This window comes from Paramormyrops kingsleyae, chromosome 13 (genome assembly GCF_048594095.1).
Source record: "Paramormyrops kingsleyae isolate MSU_618 chromosome 13, PKINGS_0.4, whole genome shotgun sequence".
Classification (NCBI taxonomy): Eukaryota; Metazoa; Chordata; class Actinopteri; order Osteoglossiformes; family Mormyridae; genus Paramormyrops; species Paramormyrops kingsleyae.
In genome coordinates this window covers 32,578,627-32,604,872 of record NC_132809.1, presented here as the reverse complement: position 1 = coordinate 32,604,872, position 26,246 = coordinate 32,578,627, and the positions used below count along the sequence as shown (strand labels likewise).

General features: G+C 39.2%; 1 protein-coding gene and 1 long non-coding RNA gene across 6 annotated transcripts in view; one reads left to right on the top strand and one right to left on the bottom strand.

Annotated features, from left to right (window-relative positions):
- LOC111849648 (teashirt homolog 3-like) overlaps positions 1-8,418 on the bottom strand; it is a 36,528-nt gene extending 28,110 nt beyond the window's left edge. Inside the window, exons 1-3 of one of the 3 annotated variants that reach the window (XM_072698666.1) lie at positions 6,953-7,297; positions 6,118-6,505; positions 817-873 (exon numbers count right to left, since the gene is read on the bottom strand). Coding sequence is in view for 2 of the 3 variants with exons in the window: in XM_023822709.2 (XP_023678477.1) it covers positions 6,118-6,157 (40 nt within the window). In the remaining variant the exon portion in view is untranslated. Of the gene's footprint in view, positions 1-816; positions 874-6,117; positions 6,506-6,952; positions 7,298-7,862 lie in introns of those variants that run through there. The other 2 variants (XM_023822709.2, XM_023822707.2) reach the window with 2 other exon arrangements.
- Positions 7,304-16,396, top strand: LOC111849649 (uncharacterized). Of its 3 annotated transcripts, none has more exons than XR_002839600.2 (4): positions 7,304-7,416; positions 7,529-7,556; positions 7,748-7,842; positions 13,515-16,396. It is a non-coding gene; the product is annotated as an uncharacterized lncRNA (long non-coding RNA). The 3 variants fall into 3 exon arrangements; XR_002839601.2 differs by having other exon boundaries at positions 7,349-7,556; positions 13,515-14,555; positions 14,795-16,396; XR_002839599.2 differs by having other exon boundaries at positions 7,349-7,556.
- Positions 16,397-26,246: the final 9,850 nt, after the last annotated feature.

Below are 26,246 nucleotides of genomic sequence, written 5' to 3'. Positions count from 1 at the left end.
CTGTTTGGCACTGAGCTGCTACTCTGCGCGAGGATTCCGTCTCCGGACCCTGAAAATGAAATGCGCCGCCTCTCCCCGTACACAAACCGGCCCGGGATTGACGCCTGACCCTGGGGGCCTGTTCCTCCCCCTCCCCCCTCTGCGCTCTAAAAAAAAGGAGGGAGAGAAAGGAAGGAGAGAAGAAGAAGAAACTACAGCTGGCTCAGTGCAGTGAGAGGGCAGTTATATCTATCAAAGTCTGCCCCTACAACAATGATGCCACTATTTCACCCGAAGTGCGTAACTCTGACGGATGGCCATAAAGGGGGGGGGGGGGGGTGTTGAAACACGACCGCCGAAAATGCACACATGGTACAGGATACATTTTTTCCCCTCTTCCTTCTCTTCTCTTCCTTTCCTAATGCGCAACCCACGGCTTGACATCTGCAGAGTACATTTAAAGAAAAAAAAATGTGTCAGCCAAGCGTGATGCCCCACCCCCAACCCCCCCCCCCCCTTTTCATTAGCTCACTGGCAGGGTGGCACTTCTGAACCTCATTATAGAGCCAGGATTTATGAAGCTGAACCCAATGGCAAAGAAAAGGCATCTGTCAATAATTGCAGGGAGCTGCACTCCCATCTCGAGAAGCTTTGAAATCTCATTAAGTATGCAGTTATCAGGCATAAAGATCAAAAACATTACTCAACTCCGACAGACTCGTACCAAGGAACATTAATTAGCAACAGGGCAACAGGACCAAAACAGACTTCCTCTCACACCTGCCTGCCTCCACCAGGGGATTAAAAAACTGCCCCTATAAACAACAACCTACTCACCCAGTCACACAACCAGCAAGCACCAGCTTTTCCTTTTCCCGACTTCCTCTCTTCTCCCTCTCATTTCGAACCAAAAAGAAAAGGGAGGAAAATAATTTCCAGCATCTGAGACTGATCAAGTGCATGAAACAAGGGGGGGGGGGGGAGGAAAGATCTAGTGGAGACGGTCTTGGCGGTGAGAACAGAAAAGGAAGAGGCTGTCAGATTTGAGAAGGATGTCAGCGCTGGCCTTGATTACCCTGGCTATACAGTTCCCAGTCCTTTCATCATGGCTGCCATTGAAAACAGTCTATGTGTCACATGTGGATGACTGATGGGTGCCAGTCTCAGTGTCCCTGCCAAGTCTACAAGAGGAAGAAGGAGGGAGGGTCTGCTTCTCAGTCATCCTGCCAGACGGGGGTCTGAGCTCTTAGGGGGAAGAAACCTAGGCACAGATCTCCATCCAACGACCAGTACCCCCCCACACGTCCCTCCAAAGACTCACCACCACCCCAACCCCCCCGGGCAATTGCCGCTGTACCTCCTCGACATGACAACAACAGAGACAGGGATTATTCTGGGGAGCCATATTTCCCCTTCGTGGGGCTACTGGGAGATGTGATCCCTGTGTAACTGCCAGACATTTGAAAAGTGCCCTGACACTGCACACGTCACAAAGAAAAAACACAGAGAGAGAGTGAATATGGGAGGGGGAGGGGGCTCAAACCTCCAAGAACAAATTTAGAGGTGGGCCTAAATCTCAGCAGCATACTGAGGTGGGGGCCAAGATCTGTTAACCTGATTGGCCATCTGCTAACCTTTTAGACTGTTACATTTACATCAGCGACATGTATGTGCAGCAAACACCTGAATTTAGAGAATTCCCATTAAATTTCACCTAATATTTAGTGTTAAGTTTAAACCATCGATTATGATATTGGCTGCACGTTGACTGCGTGCGGTTCTAAAATGGAGGACGCCGGTAACATCTAACTGATTCACCCTTTGTGAGCAGGATTAGCAGAGCGGCGCACCCCACAACTGAGCTGGGGTGAGGAGAGGGCAAAGCCAGGAGCAGGATGCAGGATGGGAACACGAACAGGGAATATAGCCAAGCGAACCAATTTAAAAAATAACTGCTGATACATCAGCTATTGACTATATGACTATAATGCTCAAGGCAGAACTGTGAATGAAATGACAGCATCAACCGTCTGCAATAAGCTGTGACCCAGGAGAGTGTGAAAGCCCTAATTGACAGCTGTTGAGCTAATGGGAATCATGACAGAAGCTTCTAGAATAAAAAAAAAAACTCTTTATCAACTAGAAAATCCATGGGAGCCAAAACTTTCTTCCCTCTCGAATCGCTGTGTTATTTTTTTGCCCTCGCTCCTTTCCTCTTGTTTCCCCTTTTTTCCACCTCCTTCATTTGTCTCCTCTGCTTTCTAAACTCCCTTCATTGTTGCTCACTGCTAGCAGTGAGAAAAGCTAAGGACATCCATAACTAATCATACTGTCAGCTGGCTGCTAGGGAGAATCTTAGCCGAGAAGAGTAATGCAGGGCAGGTCTGAGGGGGCACCAATCCGGAGAAAGGCCCCCAAGCAGACACTATGGTAGGAGAGAAAGACAGAAGTGAGAAACCACTGACTACTGACCACTAAACCCCAGAGCACAGCCAGCTGCTCCACGAGTGACACACAGTGATGCTACGAAGCAGTATAAAGAGGCAAGACCACAGCCACGTCCAGCAGAAACCCCATCCATACTGGGTCTAATGATCCCTTTTGGCCACAAGATACTTTTCCTCCTGGGTCTGGAGGCTCAGGTTCTATCTAAAGTTGCTGAATGAAACATAGCATTTTGTGTAGATTTCCTGCTGATTCTACATATTAAAGGCACATTACCAATGGGAAAGCTACACTCACTTGTACTAGTGTCATCAGTGATGTATATCCTTCTATCACCCGCAATCAATCAATTGGACAAAAAAACCTGTTTGTTATATCTGGTTCACAGTTAATTTATTTTATGTTAACCATAACTGGGTCTGTCACCAATTTAATATTTCTATAAATCATGTCTGGATACTTATGTTCTGCTGATGCAGTACATTTTGTTTTATCCTAACAGAAAAGACCGGCAACTTCCACTGGGCGTCAGAGTATATCAAGATGACTAAACACCAACGCCATCGACCTATAAGTCTGGCTCAGAAAATGCGGCTTGGGGGAACCCGAAATGTCACGCGGCTCGAATGTTTCTGCAATGCCGTGAGAACGACTGTCCACTGCCGTAACGTGATCTGTCCCTCCGAGATGCCTGCTCCAGACCGAAAGGATGAAATTAAAAAATGGTTCCCGTATCGTCCAAAGCAATAAATGTAAGCCATAAAGGCTTCATTACCCAGGGTCAAGTTTGGGAGAATCCATACTCCAGCATCAGAGCCGAGGGATCCACTTTACGGCAGATGTATAGCGAGAATTTCTGTCTCTGCATCCTTCGTTCCTCTCTCTGGCCACCAGCGCCGAAGTTTCTCCGTTGTTATTCTACTCCCAACCATTAAAAGCACCCTAATTCCTGTAAACATGATTACCCAGGTACCAAAGCCCATTTGTCACCTGCAGCAGAAAATTGAGTTAATGCACAACTAAAGGCAAGCAGGACTGTGTAATATCAACTTGATTACATCAAACTAGCTGCAAACCTAATTCGGCGGCATGACAGGGCGCGAAGCTTGTCATCTCCAATCATTAGGGCTGTCAGGAATCCATCAGGTTTACAGCTAATTAGGTGAACACTAATGAAGCTGGCAAAACATCTTTTCTTTTTCTACGGCTGAGTGGACCTTTCAGAACGGGGGGGATGAGGGAAAAGAGAGCGAGGGGAAGGGAGAGACAGAAAGAGAGAGAGCCTGGGTGGTTTTTCACATGAAATTCTCAAGGTTGCCGGGGAATGGATTTCCCAAAGTTCCCAATCAAGGTCCATCATCTGACATCTTTCCCTGCTCTTTTCCATCACTACAAAGCAATCAATTTGTCATCACTCTTTGTGTGCCACAAAGCAGTCATGGTGGACCTTATAACTTGCAGCTGTGAGGCCTGGAAGGGGGTGGAGAGAAAAGGAAAAAAAATGACAGGAAGTTGCTGAGTCTCAACGTTTAAAAAAGGCCCTCTCACATATACCAAATTTGTCTTCATCTGCTCATCAATGAAATATTTATATATATTATTATTTATTTATTTTTCCACACATGCAAAATGAAGCATTTTGGTCTTTCTTTAGCATTAAACCCCAAACCCCACACCCACCTCTTCTCCAAAAATGTCCATTAAGCAAACACATCATGATAGAACTAAGCCTGGAGTAGCAAGTTGAGAAAAACCTAATGAACGCACTTCTCCAACTTCTGATTGACCATAAAAGCTACTGGGCCTGTCAGAAGATGCACAACTGAATCAAATCTCAATCAAAGTTGTTCTGGCTGGCCATTTTGAGGAATATATCCCATCTATTTACTAATTCTATGGTATTACCATTGTGAATACTGTTATTAACTTTGTGTAACTCTGCATAGTCAGAGTTAAAACTACTTTTGCTTTAACATACCACATGAAAAGTTTTGGAAAAGTTTTACCTCATGTAAATGTGATTTAAATGTGTTATTAGTTTTGAATATTGTTCTCTTCTGAATACATATCTTTATAAAATTGCTGTTCATCTGTGTTCCTACTGCTAATATTACTTTTCTACTCTTTTATGCAGAATAGATTATCCATTAATCTGTGAAAAAAAAAAAGACACATTCCATCCATCTTCTAACTGCATATCCTAGTCAGGGTCACTGGGGGTCTGGAGCCTATCCTAGGTAGCACAGGGTACAAGTTTGAGGGTATATACCAGTCCACTACAAATCATACACTACCGGCAATTTACAGACCCAAACATACTGCACATTTTAAGGGAAGCTGAAATACCTACCAGGTATCTGTGCAACACGGATATAGAACATGCAAACTCCACACACACAGGAAGCAAAGGTGATGTATAAACCCTGCAGCTGTGAGCTAACAGTGCTGTGAGCTAACAGTGCTCACTGATTCATCATGTCATCTCTAAATGGAACTTCCTTTCTCTTATATTAATTAAAAACACATCCCATACTTTAATAACAAGTACAAGTGATTCAAATTAAAGATTTCATTATGACATTTAAATATTATTTGTAATATTTTCGAATCCCCCCTCTAAAGCAAACAATATTTAAAATATGCAATTGTTAGGGAAACATCCTGAAAATCCTACTGTAAGCTTTTGTTTTACCTACACTAAAACACAACATAACGTGTACTGCTTTTACGTCGTTGCTTGCAATGACAAAATGAAACAAAAAACCGTCTAAGGGGTGCAATTAAAGTTTGTTTTAATGGGTAGTTCAGAGCAGACGTGACGTAATAGTGGCCGGCGTTGCCATGGGGAGGGATTTATTGACGTTTATCGGGAATGAATAGATCAAAGGCGAGCTGGATGACAGGCAATCAATCAGCCGTCAAATCAAAGATGGCAATTGTCCATTAAAGCCTCTTCCAGTCCAGTTACTCCCATTGTCGGTTGAGCGGCACTTCATGTTTTCCCAGAAAAGGAAAATCAGCGTAGGAACTTGGCAAAAGTTATTCGGTTTAAAACGGCAAAGGCAAGCATCAAAGAGATTCGTGACAGTCAGCTGACATTCAAGACCTTTTCCCTTCGCTTCTTCATAAAACCCCAAATTATTATATTGTATATTACTACTATTGTTATTATTATGACCATCAAGAATCCAACAAAGGAAAGGGGGGGGGGGGGGGGCAGAAACTGAAAGGAGCGGTGAAAATCACCTTCAACCCTCAAGTTCACTTTACCACCATCTGACACTCGCGATCTGCTTCAAGAAAAGAAAAAATAAAAATTGCCAAGGATTATCATGGAAGTGGTTTCAAGAAGCACTAACACCGTTTACCTAGAACTTCAGACACGGAAAACTTACAAATAAAAATCTTAACTGTAAAAAATTGACTTATCTTTCAGTTGCTCAGGTCGCAGGTTAGAAAGCCACAACATATTTCCCCGATTCCCGGTGATCGCAATAACGAATTTCCCAGCAAGGGAAACCAAAAAAACAATAACTTAATACAGCCAACATCCCTTCCCCAGCGATACGTACACGACGGTTCGCTCGTACAGTAAAAACATGCGGCCGAAAGCAAGGCGATTCCCGCAGCCAGTAATGATAAATAAAAATAGAAAAAGCAGGGGGTAAGGAGTGGGGATGTGTGCGGACGTACCTGCTGCGCGCCGGGGCGCTTGCTGTTTCCTCCGCGGCATGCTTGTTTTCGGATCTCTGAAGAGTTTTCTTTTTTAGCTCCGGAGATCCTGAGCTGCTCCGCTCCTCTTTGATTTCTGCGCTTTCATACACGATAAACCCGAAGGCGCTTTTGGGGAGGTTTGAAATAGATCGGCAGTTTTCAAAAAAAAAAAAAAAAGATAGTGGAGAAAAAAGGACAGATATGAAGAAAAGAGCGGATTTCTTCCCCCCCCCCAACCTCGACTCTGATATCACAGTGGGCAGACGAGCAGTAACAGTGGAGGGGAAGAAAAGAAAAAACAAAAAAAAAAAAAAACCTTGAGCCTCAGTGCGATCCTCACTCCTCGGTGGGAGCTGCAACAGGCAAGCTTAAAGGAAAACGAGATGATCGCGTCACTCAAAGTCCGCAAACAGGGGCAAACATCAAACACTGTCACGTTAACTCCTTCACCCCGAAACGGTCCGCTAGCAAAACCGTCAAGGGGGGCACCATGCAATCCTTCCAAACCGCGGGAATAACGCGGAATAACAGCAACTACTTCGCTAACTATGTGGACAAAAACCGTCTTATTATTGCTGCGCGTGGCTCTCAGAGAAATCCGTTAAATCTGGAAATTTTCGTTTATCCCATTCACGAAAGACCTTAAAATAAGAATAAATCAATGCATATCTATGTAAAAATGTAAATAAAAGTACATGCACCGTTTATGTAAAGTGTAAATTATAGTAATAATAAGAAAAAATATTATTCATAAAAGAAAAGTACAATATACACAATTATAATATTATTAGTATTACAAGAATACTATGCTTACTTAATCGGTCGTTTATCTGCAGTATCCATTTAGAAATGGTCCCAGAATTAAAAAGCAATTGAAAATGTTGCCGGATAGGATCTATACTTTTCTAATACCATTGTGTAAATATCTTGCCGAATGATTCCACGCGTCCTCCGACTTCAACACGTTTTTTTTTTTCCTGAGTCCTTTTCAGGTGCGCGGGAGAAAAGACAGATTTTGCAGGAAATGGGTGGAATTGTCTCTCACGCACTCATTTAGGTTGATATTTTTTCCAAAGGGATGCACTAAATCCATCGAGAGCGGCGAGAATCGATGAGATACGTGCTTGATTGGGTGTCCCTTGTTGTAATAATGTACATCAGAAGGAGGGGATGGACTCTTACTGTGTTTCAGCTGCTCTTTGAACATGGATCAGCAGCTATTGCCAAACACTTTCTTGGCTGCTAATCACACTTTTCTCCTTCTTTGTGTGACTCACAGTAGGTATTTAAGATAGCAGCTGCAAATAAAAAGCTCCTTCCTTGCCTTCTTCATTTCAAACCAGTAAAGCACAAATTGCGTTGCAATTATCTCCTTTTTTTCTTATTACAGAGGGGGAACGCGGTCTTACTTTTTAACGGTAAGATCAAAATTCTCCACGTGTCCCATCCTGAAGATTACGGGACCATTCGAAGTGCTTCACAGTTTAATGCAATGTTTAGATGTGTATGTAATCCACCGCTTCTTGTTTTCCTTTTCTAATCAAGTGACAGGAAAATCTAAATACCTGCCTTTTTAAAGAAAAATTGATAAATTGTCCGTATTTTTCAGATTTCGGCTTTAGGATCAAAACGCAATATCGCCCGATATCTGCTGGAAACGCTGCAGCGAAGGGGCAAAAAATATTACTTGAAAACAAGAAAATGGTGAGTTGTCAAATACCTACTCTGCTGCCAAATGTATTCAATTCCGTGTCAGTGCCATGCTTGTGGTCTCTTCTTTCACTCGCTTATCTGGGTACAGGAGGAACCAAACACAGGAAAGTGATACGGAGCTTCTCGAAGCGAGCCGAGTATCCGATCTGTGTGCCAAGCTTGCGTGGGAATGAAAAAAGAGCTGACTTTTTACTGATTCGCAATTTTTAAATCCAATCTCGTCGCAACAGCATCGCATTCCGTTAGATCCGCCCAAACATCTGTCCGTCTAACCATTAGCGCATCCATCAGTGTCACGATCGCTGCTTATTGCGAGGTCTGTAATACCCCAGACATAACTGAGACGGAGAGCGTCCATATATAATCGTTGCGAACCAGTTTAAGATCTATGAAAGCCCATATGCGTAGTAGGCTATTAGGAAATGGGGTATTTAAACGTTTTTCCTGAACTATAAGTGGAAAGGTTGATCGTCGCAGTCCTAAAAAACTTAGTTTTACCAGAGAACGTTTTTCCTGTCTGTCTGCGGTCTCTGTGATATTTTAGATGAACTTACATATATTGCTTCATATAGAGTTATACGGAGTTATGTTTTCCGTCTACGCACTGAACGAGGTATATTATTGAACAGATTCTCTACGCATGCGACCCACAGATGTATGTTATGCACACAGATAATAGCAAAGAATTACATCTTATTGATTATGATTACACCCTATATTTACGCATCCTTTATTGTACCGGCATAAATCAATTTTAATAGCACACCGCATCTACTGGGAAAATGTACAAAAATCAAGTAAATACATTTAAAAAAACGCTGTAACTAGACTTTTACTTGGTGGATACAGTGTGAGAGCGTCGAAGTCCCGATTCCATCCAGCCGCTGACGCGTGCTATTACTTTTTCTAGCAAACAAGCGCCAATCTCTTCTCATGAAATACAGGGAAGGACAATAATAAGCTTTTGCATAAAGGCTGTCGTTGATGCTACTTAATGCTGCATTGTCAGTTAATATGCGGTGCGTGTGCCTATTAATATACGTGTGCCATAATAAGCAGAATACACAGAGACGGGCAAGAGAGACATATTAATACATTGTTTGTAGTCACTTACTAATCTTAAAAAGAAAACTGCGCAGTCCTGTTGATTTGCTGACGATGGGGATTTTACTCCAAAGTAGAATTTGTCAGTATGTGCGTATGTCTGCATGTGTATTGGTGCGGAACTGACAAAAGTGGAAAGTTTGATTCATAAAGACTGGGCTTTTGTCAAATAGAAAATATTGCAAGTCTCAGGTTTGTTCAGGTAAGTTCTTTTAAAACAAGCCTGAAATAAGACACTGGTATTATTATTATTATTATTATTATTATTATTATTATTATTATTATTATTATAGTACTAAAGTTATAGAAAATCACAATTCGAACTATGAATAACGTAATTTCACTTCAAATTCACTGCACTTTGAATGGGTGGTTGAGATGTGCCGTATAATTAGTACCCTTATTTTAATTACGTGCATTGAGGTCATATCCTGTACTGTATATGTGATTGTAAATTGCTGTTGTACTGTAAATTACATTCGACCTTATTTGCCATTAAGAAATACAAATGGGAATATACTGCCGTGACAACCAAAATGCTGTAGGTATAAGAAGCGTGGAACTCTACCTCTGTAGAGTTTTTAACTTTTAGGAACACTAACACCAAAATTCATTTTATTTTGTTAATGTATTTATTTGTTTGTACATGCGTTTCTGAAGCAGTACAGTACAGTTACGAAAGATTTACTGTATTGTTACATGTATGTCTTGTATGTTTAGTGTTCATTTGCATATGTTTATATGTTTTAAGTTCCCTCTATATAAATACTATCATGCTTGGAGAGCCTTCAAATTGCTCATGCATATTCAAAGAAAATCTATCATGATATTACATTAGAAAATTCTACGGTGCCAGATAGGGAGATTCTTTAATTCATGAAATCAGAAAAAGGCAGCATTCGTTATGTTGACTATTTGCTCTTATTCAGCCGATACAACACTAACTGCTTGGTGCACTTAATAATAATAATAATAATAATAATAATAATAATAATGGCCAACGCTATTAAGGAGATCACAAATCTTGAAAAACTAATTCCCACAGAATTACTGTTCTTCATGTTATTTTATATCTTGTATACGGATGTTATTATCTTCCATGTTTTGATTAGAAAGTGAAACTGTTAATGCAATTATTGCATTCTTTCACCTAAGAGGGCGAGAGTGATGGGGTGGGGGGGGGGGGGGGAGTGAGGCCAGAGAGAGAGAGAGAGAGAGGAGGGGAGAGGAGGCGAACTGATTTGGGGTAACCAGCATTTTCCTTGTCAATACCATGCGATCGCTGCGTTATTCTTAACTTGAGATGCTTCAGTTGCAGATGAAATTGCAGATAATACTAATGTTGTAGAAATACATGAATGTTCCTGGTTAATGTTTTAGTTAACGATTATTAGTGAAGTTGTACTTATACAACTTTCCAGAGGATTTTTAATGGCAGATAGTTTTCATAATATCTATTTATTTTTTTAACCTCTGTTAAAGGCTAAACATTTATACTGGATCGATATACGGTGTCTGGTAAAATGCGGTAATGATCGCTTATAGTCAGCTTCTTTATCCTTAAATTCTTCCTACTTTTTCGAAACTGCTAGAATTTGTATTTGTTTTTTTGTTGTTTTTATTTTGGCAATAGATGGCTTGAGCATTTTTAGTGTAATTTAGATGTTTATTTCATTTATATTTTACACAATCTCAAGTAATATATAGACCAATATTTAGACGAAATTGCTTTTAAATTATAGTCGTACAGTTGTAATTTCATACCACCAAAATTTACAGTAATCAATTTCTAATAACTGTATTAATTGAAATGTTTTGCTGTACTTTTAAAATCCCCGTTTATGCAAAGTTTCACTTCACGGCACTGCCGTATCTAACATGGCATTAGTATCACCTTTTAATCTAAAACACTTTTTAACTACGCGCTGTAAATGTTAAACAAAAGCAAAGCTAAACAAGTTGTTTTGGTCTCCAGTGTTTCCTTGTCTGTCTTTTGCATTTAATTTTTTTACACACATGTAGCATATTCTTCATGCTCAAACCTGAAAATGACATATGCCAATGTTAACTAAATCAATCAGTATTATTTACCATTTGAAACATTATTATCATTATTATTATCATCATCACTATTATTATTATTATTATTATTATAGGCTAATACCAATAATAATGATAATCGCACTAGTGAAGGAAATCCACATCTTCGGGACACTCAAAGCTGTCTAGTTTAATAGCCTACTGCCTAATCTTTATACTTGGTTAATTCCGTTATCATCCTATCGTTACAGTAGAGGCCAATGCGAAGAACAGAACGCAATAAGTCCGCACTGAAAGGTCCCTTGTGTTGAGTGCCCCTTTTTTCTTTATTATGGTTAATATGATCATAAGTATGTGGGATTTCCAGAAAGATACGCGGGTTTTGTTTTGCCTTTATGTATGTCACATAACTACCCTCTGCATTAGTACCGACTGATAACTTTAGACTATCAATTGAGCAGATAAGAACTAGGAATAGTTCAATGGTTAATGCAGGGTGCAAACAGGGTTCAGCAAAGCGTAAATTAGGGTCTAACTGAATAGCTCGTCCATATTTAACAAGCAGGGAGTAACATTTAGGCCTACTTAGGGTATGAGATCCATACATTGATCATTTATTCTTATTGCAACTGAAAACAATCCGTATTAAACTGTGTTAAGTATGACTCCTAAACACAAGATCCCCCCCAAAACTCTTCAAATTTAAATTGTACGTGATTATTATTTAGATGTAGACACGCATTGATAAGACCGTTTAAGGTATACTTTTGTGATGTGTTGCAAAATAGTTTTTCAATCATGAATAACTTAGATTGCATTGCAAGTACAAGATGCACGTGTGGTCTTTTGTATCTAACCTACTTCAATTTGATTTGCCCTAAAGTAATTATGTTAATCCATCCAACCATTTTTAGTAAGCGCTTGTTCTATTCAGGGTCGCGAGAAGTAGTTTTGTCATATGTTTCAAAACAATAAATGCCATGTAAATTAATGGACAAATAACTATAGGCTAATAAAGTTTTATGATCTCGTGATTAAATGCGTATAGCGAGTAACCGAAAATTTGCACTGAAGTTGGATGGAAGTTGCTGTTGAGTCTGAAGTGTCATTGTAAATGATTTGTTAGTCATCGTTTACCGGATCATTATATAACATTATGCATACGTTTCTGTTTCTTTGTTTATTTATGAATAATTACAATTGTTGAAATCGATGGATTCGCGCCGCGACTAATTCGCCATGGAGTTGAATGAAGCACCTGAATGTGATTCGTTATAGACAAACGCACCAAGCAACACCTGGTGGAAGCGATATGGGTAATTGTAGCCCCCCCTTATGGACTACAGTTTAAAAGTGGCATTTTGGAGGCATGTTGGTTTTACACTTTGACCGACTGTAGCATGTTTGTAGCCGATTATAGCAGCTTGGACGTTTAGGGGCGACGCAAACGCTTCGGGTGATTTAATATGAGGGAGTAGACTAGAGGGCGACAATAAGATTGGTCAATGTTTAGATTCACTAAATGCTATGTAGATTTACTTCTCAGTTTTAACTGTAGGCAGTCTTACTTTAAGACTGATTTTTGGACTTTAAGGCCACTTATAGTGGTAACCACACCCGTCAGCATAAATATAGGCAGTAACCTATAAGGAAATGGTAACAGAGCAGCCGATATTGGCGCTGCCAATTGTTTCACAGAATTTCAGACTCCTGTCTAGCAATAGCCGACATACTGAAAGATCTTATAACTTGTTTTAAATATTCTGTGCAGCTGCTTTCTTTTCTCATCTAAGCTGATATACCAGTAAGAGAACTGGTGGAGTACAGACGTCCTACAACCCCTGAAACCAGATGAACATTCTCTTGGAGTCTTATTGGAAATTTATATGGCAGAAGGAAGGAGGTTCTGTTATGGTCTGATTCTCATGTTTGCATTTCATTGAAACTGCTATTAAGGAATGTACAGTTAAGCATATATAAGCATATATTACATAACCAGATTGAACTGAGAGCTTGAATGAAGACCCCTTATTCAACACATGACCAGGTATTATTGAGTATGCGTGCATGCATGCAGACATTTGCCATTTCACAGCGAATGATTCAGCCTAAGTAACATCCAGTTCCTCAGACACTTCCCAGGGATGCATGTGTAACAGTACCAAGGCCACACTACAGGACATTAAACATCAATATGCACCCTGAGTTTGTACATCATTTTGCTCGGTGGCTAGATAGCAGGGTCGAGAGACCAAGTACTGACCATCACAATCTCTGTATGTGTTTCTAGGTCTTGAGCTCCTTAGTCTAAAATCATTTGGGAGTGTAAATGAAGCCCTGTGTGACGTGCACCATGCATCACTGTCTGCAGCATTTATTTCACAATTAAAGTTCGATGTTCAAAGTTACAAAAATGCACCCAGCTCGTCAGAAATTAACATAGATGTGATGTTTTGTATTGCAGAAGTTAGTCAAAAAAAAATCAGAGATTTAATTGCAATTTTCTCTGTTTCTTTCAGGAATAACACTAAATGACGAGATGGCTACTTGTATAAGAACTCTTCAAAGTAACAGAAAAAAACAGCCACTGTAAAAATGAGGAAAGGGAGAAGTGTCAATATTTATTACATTAATATTATGGTGAGGTTAATCCTATGAGCAATAGTTTGCATGTGTGTGTATGTGTGTGTGTGTGTGTGTGTGTTTTTTAATTCTATAATGAAGTTATGTACTAAAAGAAAATGTTTAAAAGACCAAAAAAAAAAAGCTTTTGTAACTGGGTGGTAGGGTCAAGTATGCTCATATGAGTGCGGTATAGATTGTATAGAAGGGGTACATGTTGCAGAGAAGAAGGGATTTGTGGTACATCTCATATCGCTGGTATTACCACTAATGAACAGCAGCTGTGAGTAAAGATTCCGCTGCTCATATATCATTCAGGTCTGAACCACCAAGACTGGAAGTAATGTTTTCATCAAGAAGAACCTGACAACAGGAAAATAGCAGAAACATTCATAATGCAAGCATTTTTTTTTTCTGTTATGAAATGGATAGATCAGTTTGCCTTCTGAGCTCCAAACCTTTTTCCCCAACATGAGATGCTTGAGTTTATGAAGAGTAACTATCATTATACTATTAGCTGTTATTACACATTTATGACTTTCCAAAACCGATGCCTGAGTGGAAGTGTAGACTCAGTGGAAATGTGTTATAATTTAATTTTCCATTGTCAACATTTTTAAACAGTTCCCCGCTAAAACAATGAGAGTGATCATTGTTGAGGAAGGCATCTGCATGGAGAGTGGAAGAATCTACAATATTGATAATAAAAAACAGAAAGAAACAACAGTAATCATATTTAGAACAATGGACATTAACTGATCTTGAGGACTAAAACAAATAAAGTTGAGAAGGGAAAACAAACGACATGTAGGACAGAAGTGTACATGAGATACTGGCAGCAGTGGTGGAGTCCTGGTCGGGCTCAGGGAGGTTTTTACTGTTCATGATACGTAAAGGAATTTCTCAGCAAAGCCTAAGAGAAGAGCATCATACAGAAGGTAGGTACCTTAGTTCCCCCATCAGTCTGCGTTCTTAAGAGTGATGTAACAATAATTTATCTGATTATGGGATATGCTGCCAAGTGCAAGACTCTCATTATAAAGGGGTACAATTTGGCATCATAGAACCATTTACAACAGGCAAAAATGTCATCTGCTCTCAAAATGATAAGACGCTAAACAAACGTCGAGTGATGTGTTATGACACTGAAGGCTTTTCACTGCATCTTCCCCTCCAGCTCCTTGCTTCTGATCTTACTGTTGCTTTAAAAAGACTCAGCTGCTCATTCTAATGAGGATGTCAAATGCAGCTCTAAATACATAGATTGAAACATCATTTACAAGAATGTATAAAAGATATAATGAATAATAAACCTTTCTTTTGTTTTCAGTCCATCTCTGTTCTCAGAAGCTGATTAAATAAGTAAAACGGAAGAAATTGTCCGACCGCTTCACAAAGTGCATTTTGACACTGCCAACTCTTGACACAACAGTGTGTGTTGTCATAAAAGTATGGTAAACCTTTTTAAATTTTAAGCAAACCTATTTTTTTATGGTGCCATCGGATTACCTAGGGAAAAAATAGTCACAAGTTTTCTCTGCAGGTTTATCAGGGTTGCCTAAGGTAGTGCAACTCAAAACAGAATGTGTTTGTTATGCTGTCATGCTTGCTTCTTGTCTCACTTTAAATAAGTTAGGCTTGATTTCATGTCGGTGCTGCCTTCTGAGTTATTCATGCATTGTGTTTAGTGCTCTACCCAAATTTACATTTTTGCCCACCTCCCATCCTAAAATGCATCATGTATAAAAATTAGTGAGTAATAAAGACATTATTTAAACTTAGGACCCCAAATCAAGACGTGTATCTAACAGACGCAGATTTTAAAATTATTTGGATTTATAACCTCAAATCAAGCTATATAATTAATGCAGATACAGTTCCTGAAGTCATGGTCATTGAAGCACTTGCATCAAATAACTAGAATATATAAATCTGAATGTATATGTATTGAACATTAACTAAAATTGTACAGAAATCTTACCGAAGATGACTAATATCACGTTAAATGAGAAATTACATAGAAATGGACACAGTATTAATGAAGGGGGGCACATGCAAGCTATGTGTGGTTTGACATTCTAAATAGCATCCAAGCCAAATAGTTTGGGATATTAATAGAAGTAATAATAATAAAGTAACAGGGGTTTTGTTCGTCTTCTGGATATAGGTTTATATTAATGATGGGATAAAGATCAAAAGCTCGAGAGTTCAGGGCAAACGCAGGCTTGTGTGACAGTCCTGTGAAAGCTGGCACACCATTCAAGCAGAAATCTGTCGACCATGGTTCAGATGCATCGCGTGGTATTAAGCCGACCTGGAGGCTCAAACAAGCACGTGGTTCTGTATAGCTCCGAGAGTGCGTGTCCTGAGGCCTTGCAGTCGTCTCTGCAACCCAGTGATTACTGGGCAGAGTGAGGGAGAGATGTGATCAAACCTGACAAATTTTCAGCGTGGCCTCTATGTTTTCTGTCTGTCCAGATTATTAATAATACTCATCGGCAGATACATACTTAATCTCCCCAGAAATCTGTTTCATATCTAATTTAGAGGGAAATGTATTTGGAGAATAGGAAATGCTTTCCGAATCGCATCATTTTTCCTCTGTATAATCTTTTCTTTTGCATCACAATTTTTTTTCTTTAAATTCAATATTATATTAGCTTTTGTGTTTTATCAATGCCTTAGAGCTGATATTTCACAAATGTTTTCTAATCTTTATCTGTAAATACTTTGACACCAATGTGACAAACCAAATTTTAAAAGGAGGCTTGATTGCTAAGTTATCTTATTAAGTCTGTGTTTTTCTTTTGTCGTTCATGGATAATCAGCTCATCTGGGGGTAAGTCAGAGAACATAAGAACATAAAAATCTCTGATCTTAAAACAGTCACTAATATATTCTCGTACTGGGTTGGTGTGTGTCACTTTGTGTGTGTGTGTGTTTGTGTGTGTCTCAGAGCACAATTGAAAAAGGGAAGTGAGGAGATCAGAGGTCAAAAACACCTACTGAGGGTCAATAAGGAGGCTGATGAGCTGAACAGTGACCTGGGGAGGAGCAAAGGCACTCTGGGGAGGAGCAAAGGCAGTCTGGGGAGGAGCAAAGGCACTCTGGGGAGGAGCAAAGGCACTCTGGGGAGGAGCAAAGGCACTCTGGGGATCTCCAAGGAGTGTCTGCATGAGCACAGCGAGGCGCGACTGAGATGGGAGTTTACTTTGCAGAGGAAATCAACTGTCACAATGATCTCGCCTTATACATCATGACATGCACAGTATAACAATGAAAAATTTCTATATATTGTACTCTTTGGTTTTTATTTTTAGCATTCTAAATTGGTAAAGGGACTTAGTCAATGAAGCACCAGGCAAGAAGATGTCACAGTAAGTGTCAGAGAGTTTCACAGACAGTACAGAAGTATGATGAGTCAGTAATGGCTGCAGGTACAGTATAATTTCATCATATGTTGCCCCCTCTCTTGATTGGAGGAGGCGGACATCTCACTCAGCTTCTGCCTTAAAAACAATGTCATAGAACTTTCTCAGTTCTCCCAGCTGTTAGCTGTTCATGGGCAAGTACATGACAGGTAAGGAGGAGGTACATAAGAAATACATTACACTGCCTTCTTTGTTTTCTACAGCTTTTCAGATGCCATCAGGATTACACTGCTCTCCCAAATATTAAAGTGCTGGGTGTGGCTGTTGGAAACAGGCCTCAAATCTAAGCTCTTCACATAACACGTAGATGTGGCGCTGAAATTAAATTTTCAAAATGTACAACATGAGACACAAAAACATGATGTGATTATTCTACCACTGAATTGTACTTCTACGACTTTAATTTTTATTTCAAATATGCCTTTTTACTTCATTCTTTAAGCTCTTAAAGGCATGCCGTGCGGATTCCACATGAGCACCAGTCCTATTACTAATCAATTACAGTGTGTGATGTTGCAACATCTGATTTGCAGAGATGTGTAACGGAACGTTATTTGTTTTGGAAATGTGTAAAAATTAAAATCTTAAGGGCTGAATATATCTTTTTCTATTATTATTCATAAAGTGATCAATAAGAGTTAAAGAACAGAAGCTGGGTGGTAATGTAATGAGTAATGTATTAGTATGTAGGCGTTGCCACAGAATCTGGCCTCAGCACTTAAGCTAATTTAAGCTTACTTACTTAGCCATGTGTACATAGCTCATCTGCTAGTTGTGCAAATGCTTAAACTTTTTCACTGGCAATGCATGTGGTTTTCATTATCATAAAACTCTTTTACAAAGCTAACGCTCTTGCTGCCTGACAGACAAGAGCTCAGCCTGCTTCGTATGACTTTTATTCAGCCCTTTGATATCAAGAATGATAAATGCAGTCAGACTCTTGCACTGTGTGATCAGGTTTTAATTGCTTCAATAAAAAATAATGCTTAAAAGTCTGGACATTACAATTCTTTTCTAATGTGATGCTCAGTGTAGTTGAGTGTCAGGCAGATTTGTATTTTTACTCCATTAGTATGTAAGATCACTGCATAAGATGCAAGATATAGTCAACATTTTGATATTTAAGACGCCTTGGTAACCGCAGTCTGTCGTGGTTACAGTGAAGGTTATATGTTCTGTGTGAGCAGCAGCATTTGAGGAAAAGTATACCTTCGAGATACTATTTGCCCAGGTCATCTAAATGAATCATAATGAGTAAATGAAAGCATTATGATATCTCAGCATATGAGCTGGCCCATATAGTTACAAAGATATTCTAACTGTACAAAATAATAAACATTTAAACTCTAAAATTTATATTGAATTTGGTCAAAACTTTTAATTACTGAGACAAGGACATTTTGCTTAATTTTGGCAAAATTTGGAAGATGTTATGCACATATTAACCCCAAATCAGTAGAAAAGTAAAAAATCTGTTATTTGGAAATATTGCTGAACTGCTTGGCTGGGACCTTACAGATTCTTGCGATTTTGTGGGGAATGTGAGCTTATTGCAGTGTTTCCTAATTCAGTCCTCAGGCACCCACAGTCAGTCCACAATTTTGCTCTCTCCCAGCTTCCGGTAAGTGAGCAAAAACGTCGACTGTCTGTTGTTCTAGAGGACCGAACTGGGAAATACTGGCTTATAGGGTTGGTCCTTACATTCACTGTGGACGGACCTTACAAAGTCTGGCTGCTCTAAGGAATGTTTGATTTTGTTTGCCCCAATTCCTGGGAACAGGCCAATTTTGGCAGCACCTATTTCTAAGGGCAGCAGAGACACAGCTGTGTGACCACGTTCATCTCTCCTCTTTGTAAACAAGCTGATGATGACATCGTTCATTGTTAAGGACTAGAGGTACTTCCCTGGTGCGCGAATGATAGGGCAAATTAGTCAAAAACAGAAAATCAGGGCAGTTACATTAAACCCTTTGGAACATCCATGTTCCAGTTAACACTCCTGGATATTATGGAGGGCACCTTTCAAGCTGTGGTTGTGAACTTGTACCAGGATTTTTCATATAAATGTAATTTCTAAGTTGCTATGACTTATTGTCACGTTTTGCACAATAGGTTACTTCCTAGTGTACTTCCAAGAGGATACATTTCAACAATGGTTTTTGAATAAATAAAATAATCCAGAAGTCACGGCTTAGTACAATGCAGATGTGAAACCCAATCTGGAATTTATTAAATATGCAACTGAGCCCTTTCGTTTTTCTTCATTTCTGGGCCAGAACTTAGGTTCTGTTGTTATTTTATATACAGTATACTGTATAAACATATTGACTGTAAAGGCCCTTAACATATATATAAATTTAGTGTGCACTGGAAGACATATATACATATACAGGACTTTGATGTTATTGGTTGCATTATTATTATGTCTGTGTGGTCAAACATTATCTTAAAAGTTTAGGATTAGCAGTCTGTTGTGAAGGCAAATTGAGGAGTCAAAGGCAGTTTCGGCATTTAGAAAGTGAAAGCATCAGTGTTAGTTCTAGTTTCAGATTGGTAACAAGAAACTTATGACCACATTATGATACCTATGTAGACACACACACACACACACGCACACACACGCAAACAGGTTTGTAATTATATCTTTGTGGGAACTCTCTATTCATTTCAATGGGCATAACCCTAATCCCAACATGATGACCTTAACCCCCACCCAGCCCTAACCTTAACCATAAGCAACCAAACAAATCACAAGACTTATGGCATTTTTAGTTTTTTTATTACATTCACAGATCTTTGTGGGGACCTGAAAAATTATCCGCACAACGTCAAAACAACAGGTTTTTATTATTGTGGGGGATATTTGGTCCCCACTATGTAATATAAACTTAATCCACACACACACACGCACACACACACCAGTAGAGTGCAAGCCCTGGATTCCCTGAGTAAATGCTGAGTTAACGCTTTTGATAAATCCAAATGGTGTTTCACTGACAAAACTGAATATATAGTAGGACAGTTAGTGTTATAGGGGAGACTCAAAACATTAACCTCAACACAGACTGTAACAAACGCCCAGTGCCCATCCATTGCAGTGCCTGCTCCGTTTTCAACTCAGCTGGCTTCTGTATCCATCAGCCTATGGCTGAGTCAGTAACAGCCAGCTGGGAGCATAGTGTCAGAGTTTAGGCTGCTGTGATCCCAGCCCCCTCCTGGACACAGGACTTCTCAGCCCACACAGTGCTCACGAAGCCCATCTTTGTGGTTTCCCTTCAGGAAGGAAACCCCCTCCCTCATCGAAACGGTGTTACCAAAGGCCTTACCTTTGTGCTGCCCTCACAGATTTGTGAGAGATAATCAAATCAGTGTTGGGAAAAATCTGATTTGATCCCCTCCATAAGAACCAAAAAGGTCAGCAGTAGTTGTTAAAAATGGAAGGAGCCTAATAATGAATTCAACCTTTATTCAATCAATAAAAATTTATTCTCCTGTATTAGACATAATATCGCATTTTCCATTAACCCGCTGGGCTTGACATGAACTGTATTGTCAAGTATGGCAGGTTTATAGTAAAGGAACAAACCCCCTGTCTGAAAGTAATTTCAGGGTGTATCTCACAGTGGTGAGGATCAAACAGTACATGCACAAGCTGAGAGTGAATAACAGAAAGGGGTATTTCATCTTTGGTGATATAATTTCTTTATTGGATCAGATACCCCATGTCCATTAATTGTACCATCATCACACGGTGTATACTCTTACTTAATGTATTACTTAACCAAAAAATCAGTGTTAGTTATGTACTGATCCCATGTTCATTCATCATTAATCAATCATAATGGTTCATATATTTCATGCAGGTAATATACTTGATCGCTCATGAGAGTTTTGTTTACGCAAAAATGTTCTGAGGGCAGAAGGAGAAATGGTTCAGGAAGATGAACAAACAAATAAAGGAGGTGGGACCAAGACATCTGATTGGTTGGTCCCACCTCTTCTTGTTGCTTAGACCCACTTCCACTACAATCTGATTGGTTATCTCTCTGAACAAATCATTTTTCCTTCTGCCCTCAGAACATTTTTGTGTGAGCAAAACTCCCACAAACTATTTGTTCATGATTTGTACTTGAGTAGTAACTGAGTTGCTACCCTATAAGTGTTACCCTACAAATTACCATGGAATCTGTTATCCTGCATGTTTTGTCAAAAAGGTTTACCATTTGTAATGACCTAAAGTCCAAAATTGATCATGCATTTACTAGCCATTTTAAGACATTTGTCACCACAAGGCACTCAGTTAATGGAGCTTGTGCTGAATCTTATTTGTCTTTTTGTCTTTTATCATTTTTCTGGGTGACTCAGATTCTGTGTCAATGATGCTGTGGCCCATCATTTTCCCCCCCAAACATATCTCTTGAATTCACTTCTGGGGGTTTGGGTATGGGTGAATTAACATGCATGCATAAATGCATTACAACAAATGGTATCTGTGCTGTTGTGTCTAATGGTGCAGTAAAGCATACTTAACACGACTACTTCCTTTCTCAACTTTTCCAAATGTTTCTAAAGGGTTAAGATTAAAATGAAAGTGGTATGAGTCCTCTGACACACAACTGATAATGTGAATCTGGCAAAGAGAAATTGTTCTAAAGGTCACAGTGAACTATTAACCAGGGTGCCTTACAAGAAAGAAGTGGAGACAATTTCAACAGGTTTCTCAATGTCAGACCAACAGCCTTTAGTGAGGGTGCTGACTCAACTAGACTGGATATTTCACTGTGTGTTTTTTACGCAGAGCTGCAATTTCATTTTATAAGCCTTTAACTTCAGTCTATGATCCAATATAATCTATACTTAAATATTCCTTATAAGTGGCCTCCCAATCGATCAGCAAACAGGTTAATTTCAAATATATTATATCAGTTTTAGAGGTGGATCTTATACTATTGTTGTATATGGCGTCATTCCTCATCCTTGCTACCTTTCAGTCTGTACTGACAGACGGCTCAGGCCTTCAATCTGGTTTAATACTGGTTCAAAATGTTCAGGTATTGACCTGCTCAGTTAACAATTTCTTTGTAATGTCTAGAAACACTGAGTTGTGACCAGGTGTCATCCCCCTGGCAGAGGTAAGCAGGTGTTTATCTATAGTCTTAGTTCATGATGCAACATTAACACGGAACTCTGGGACCAGTGAATGAAAAACAGCGCTATAGCATTAAACATCCAACACCATGCTCTTTGGGAGGTATGATTGCCTTTTCTCCATATTTATCTTTCTTTTGAGGTTTAACTCAAAGGGCCAAAGGCCTGACCAAGGCCCAGTGCATTCCATCTTTAATTCCAAAGTTGTACATTTATTGGGCTGCAGGTTATAAGGTTTTCCAGGCATCCATGGTTGTATGTCTGAAAGTTCTGTTCTATTTTGTATTTTCCATTTCCTCTTGTGTGTGTATGTGTGGGTGTTGGGGGGGGGGCAAGGTATACTAGAGTCTTCTATCAAGCAAGTCCACCACTGTTTCAAATTTAATTATCGCATTAATCATGGTAAGTGGCTTACATGTGTTTATTTATTAACATTTTAGATTTTTATTACAATTTCTTGATTCATGAATGTCAAAAAAGCTGATTGTTGTTTATCAGTTTTCCATGGTGATCAGTGACACATTGAAGTCTACCTCAGTTTCATCTCCTTAATTATTTTGGCCAAAAAAGTGGAGAAGCTATTAGGGGAAGGGTATATGTGGCTGAGGGTTCACATGTGAACATCAATACAGGAAAACACACGTAGCAATAGAACAAGGGGAAAAATATAATATAATGACAATTAACCAAAGGACACCATGCAGAACACTCAGACGTAGACAAGGAAATGAGAAGTAGATCAGGGTACAGCTGATGACCTGGTAGATGTGGGTGTGGCTTTTTTATTATGAAGAATTCAACATTTCAAAACAAACTGTACTAAAACACCAAATTTATACAATACAGATGGCTGCTCTTTTGTAGACTAACCATAATTGGCTTTTGTGCCACCATGATTTCAATTACTCTTTTTAAATACAATGTTGTTTATTTTTCTACAAACATATAGAAAACCAAAGAGAGTACCAAACATAACTCTGCTGATAATGCGTAATCTCCACAAAATATCTCCAGAATGCAACCAAAAACTACTGATTTTATCATTTTAGTAATGTTGCAAGCCTTTCAATAAACAGCCTACATGGCCCATACTGGCGTCTGTATAATAAGTACTTGGAATAATGCAAATTCCTTGTTGTTTTTGTATCTCACTAGGCACAGTGAGGTCATTTATGAAAGCATACAGCCCCTTATACAGCAAACGTACCTCCCACCTGCTCCTCATCATATGAACTGTGCATGAAATGCGGCTTACAAATGATTATGTCCAGCCATCTGAGATGAAAAGTGATCTCTATTCAATGCCATTTTCATAACATGGAATTATTACCAAAGAGGAGATCCAGGTTTAAAGTCTCTCCAGGAGAAATTAGATACATTTCTATCAATAAAGTTTCCCGCACTGTGTTTTCCTGGCTAACTGATTGACAATTTTAATGCTAAATTATACTATGTTTGTCTCTGAGACACAGGGGAAAAACCACTCTGTTCCAAAATTAACTAGGCAGTAACATAACATGTAATAACATGGTGTCAGATCACAAGAATATTGATTCACTCAGCCTTGTGGGATTCACTATGTTCCCATTATGTGCTTCAGGAGAGACCGTGAATCACAGATTGTACACAAAATGACATTGTTAGCAATTAACCATAGGAAATAAATGTAAAAATCTGGAATTTGTCAAGTCTCTTTCTTAAGTTCATCTGTTTTCCTTGTTAATAGAAGTTGAGGCAGAGGATCACGGGCAAGCCAGCATTAAGAATCCTTGGGGTTTGGAAGAATAGCCTTAAAAAGTTGATCTTAAGCCATTCATAACTGACCTGAGATGCTCCAAAATGATCAGTTCTATTTTGTTATATAGTGGAAGAAATGCACATAATTACAAAATGTACTTTATATAATAAATAATCAATGCGTGCCTATGGCATATAAATGAAAATTATGGAAAATTTCGTTTCATCAGACTTAATAATCTGACCACAAGGACAACAAGCAGGTGCTGAATTCGGAAGGTGAGGTAAATAATATGCTGTGTCTTGCTATAATGAAATATATGCTGGACTCTATATAACCTGCTATGAAAAGATGTATCCTTTCATCTTTAAAATCTTAATTATAATTATTATTTTGAATTTTAAAAATACAGGAAATATTTAGCAAGAGAGACTGCCATAAAGCCTGTTATATTAAAAATTAGTGTTAAATCCAATGGTTTGCAATATTGAACGCGCTCACTACTTTGTGATGCTGGTGAAAATATTACAGCAATTTGTCAGAATGAAGTAAAGTACAGTACATTAGTTACTTTTATCATTAGTGTATAATAATTATTATTAATATTATGTACTGAATTGTTATTGTTCCGGCTTACCTACAAATTCGACTTAAAGACGGAATTGTGGAACGGATCTTGTTCATAACCTGGGGACTGTCTGTATACATAAGGACAACATTTCAGGAGGGTTTAAGTAAGAATAAACTAGATAGAGTTAACTGACTGGTGAGTAAGGTCAGAGTATTTGTATTCAGTATGGTTAGTAGACATTAATCTCCAAAAGGCCCTTGTGCAATCAATTACAACTAAGTTGTAATGGAAAGTAGTAGTAAGTCTGAGTGGAATAAAACTAGAACACAAGAGGGGAAAGGAAGCAATAACTCTTACAAATATTTATATATAAAGTCAATCGACTACCTAATACAGAAGGATGCTAAGGTTATTCAATTCATAAGCCAGTGCACAGGCATTACAAGTAGAACTCAGAGCAGAACAGCGGTCTTGTGCTAAGCCCCCTGTAAGACAAGCCATTGAGGGTCAGCAGATTGTAGGTCAGACTTCGATTGTTGCTCCATCTGTTGTGTCGCATGAGGTTACAGAACCTGCAGCTCATGCTCACCTTGATGTTCACCCCGGGCACAAATAGCACCCAGGCACGGAGAAGGAGAGTGCTTTATAAATGAGGCGAAGCATTTTAAAGTCCTTCCACAGCTTGCTAGGGAGCCAGTTCAAAGGCATCAGAAAAGGTGTCATGTGAACACATTTTCTGCTTCACCTGTGAGATTTGTGCTTAGGCAACCACTTATGGTATAGACAAATATATGTATTATTTTTTCTGTACTGTCAACAGACAGAAATCAGTATAGTTTTGCGCTATTTCTGAGCTGTGGGAAGCATATCCTGGATAAGGAATTAACATTAATATTAAAAGACAGGTCTGTGCCTGGGTTTTGTGCAGACTCTGCAAAACAAAAGGTTAAGCAGTAAGATTTGAGCTGACAGCAAAGCATTCTCATCAATGTTGTTCCCTGCAAGTTAAAGACCTGTTTTTTTTCCAAAGGTAGAGACAGATCTCTCTCACTCCTTCATTTTCACTCTTTTGAAGTTTGTCAAGGAGGCTACAGGCAGGCTGTTAGAACTGATTGACTGGTAGATTCGTATGACAGCAGCTTATGAAACAAAATTTATTTTGTGTTTATGTAAAACCTTTGCAAGTGGCACATGGGATGAGGGGGAGGGTCCCTGAAACAATCCCTCTGCGTCTCCATATCTGATCAGATTTCTGAATGAGGAAAATGACTTACAGTAGATATGATTATAGTAATAAATGATGCTAATTGACTTGTGCACCAGATAATCAGGCATATTCAGAAAAGCATATAACACAAGCAATCCTGTTCTAGCCTACTCAGCGTCTCTGCATCCATTTTCACCCCCCCAGCTGCAATGGGCTCGTCCTGCTGTGGAATGAGAAGCGTAATAAAATACCAGCACTTCATATCCCCAGGACGGGACCCAGCAGCAATGCAGAGAGTGTGATTGGTCGGCAGGTATCTTATCCCACTTGTTTTGACATGAGGATTATTATAAAAGAAGGCAACTGTCAGGATTCAGGTGATTTACAGGCAGCCTGAACCAATCAATCTCAGAGTTCAGATTAAAAGTATAGGGTTCTTCTTTTTTATTTTAATCTAAGTGAAAATAAAGAAGCTTAAAAATCTCCCAGACTCTAGAAACTGCGCCAAGTATTCATCCTGCTCCTCTTTCCTTT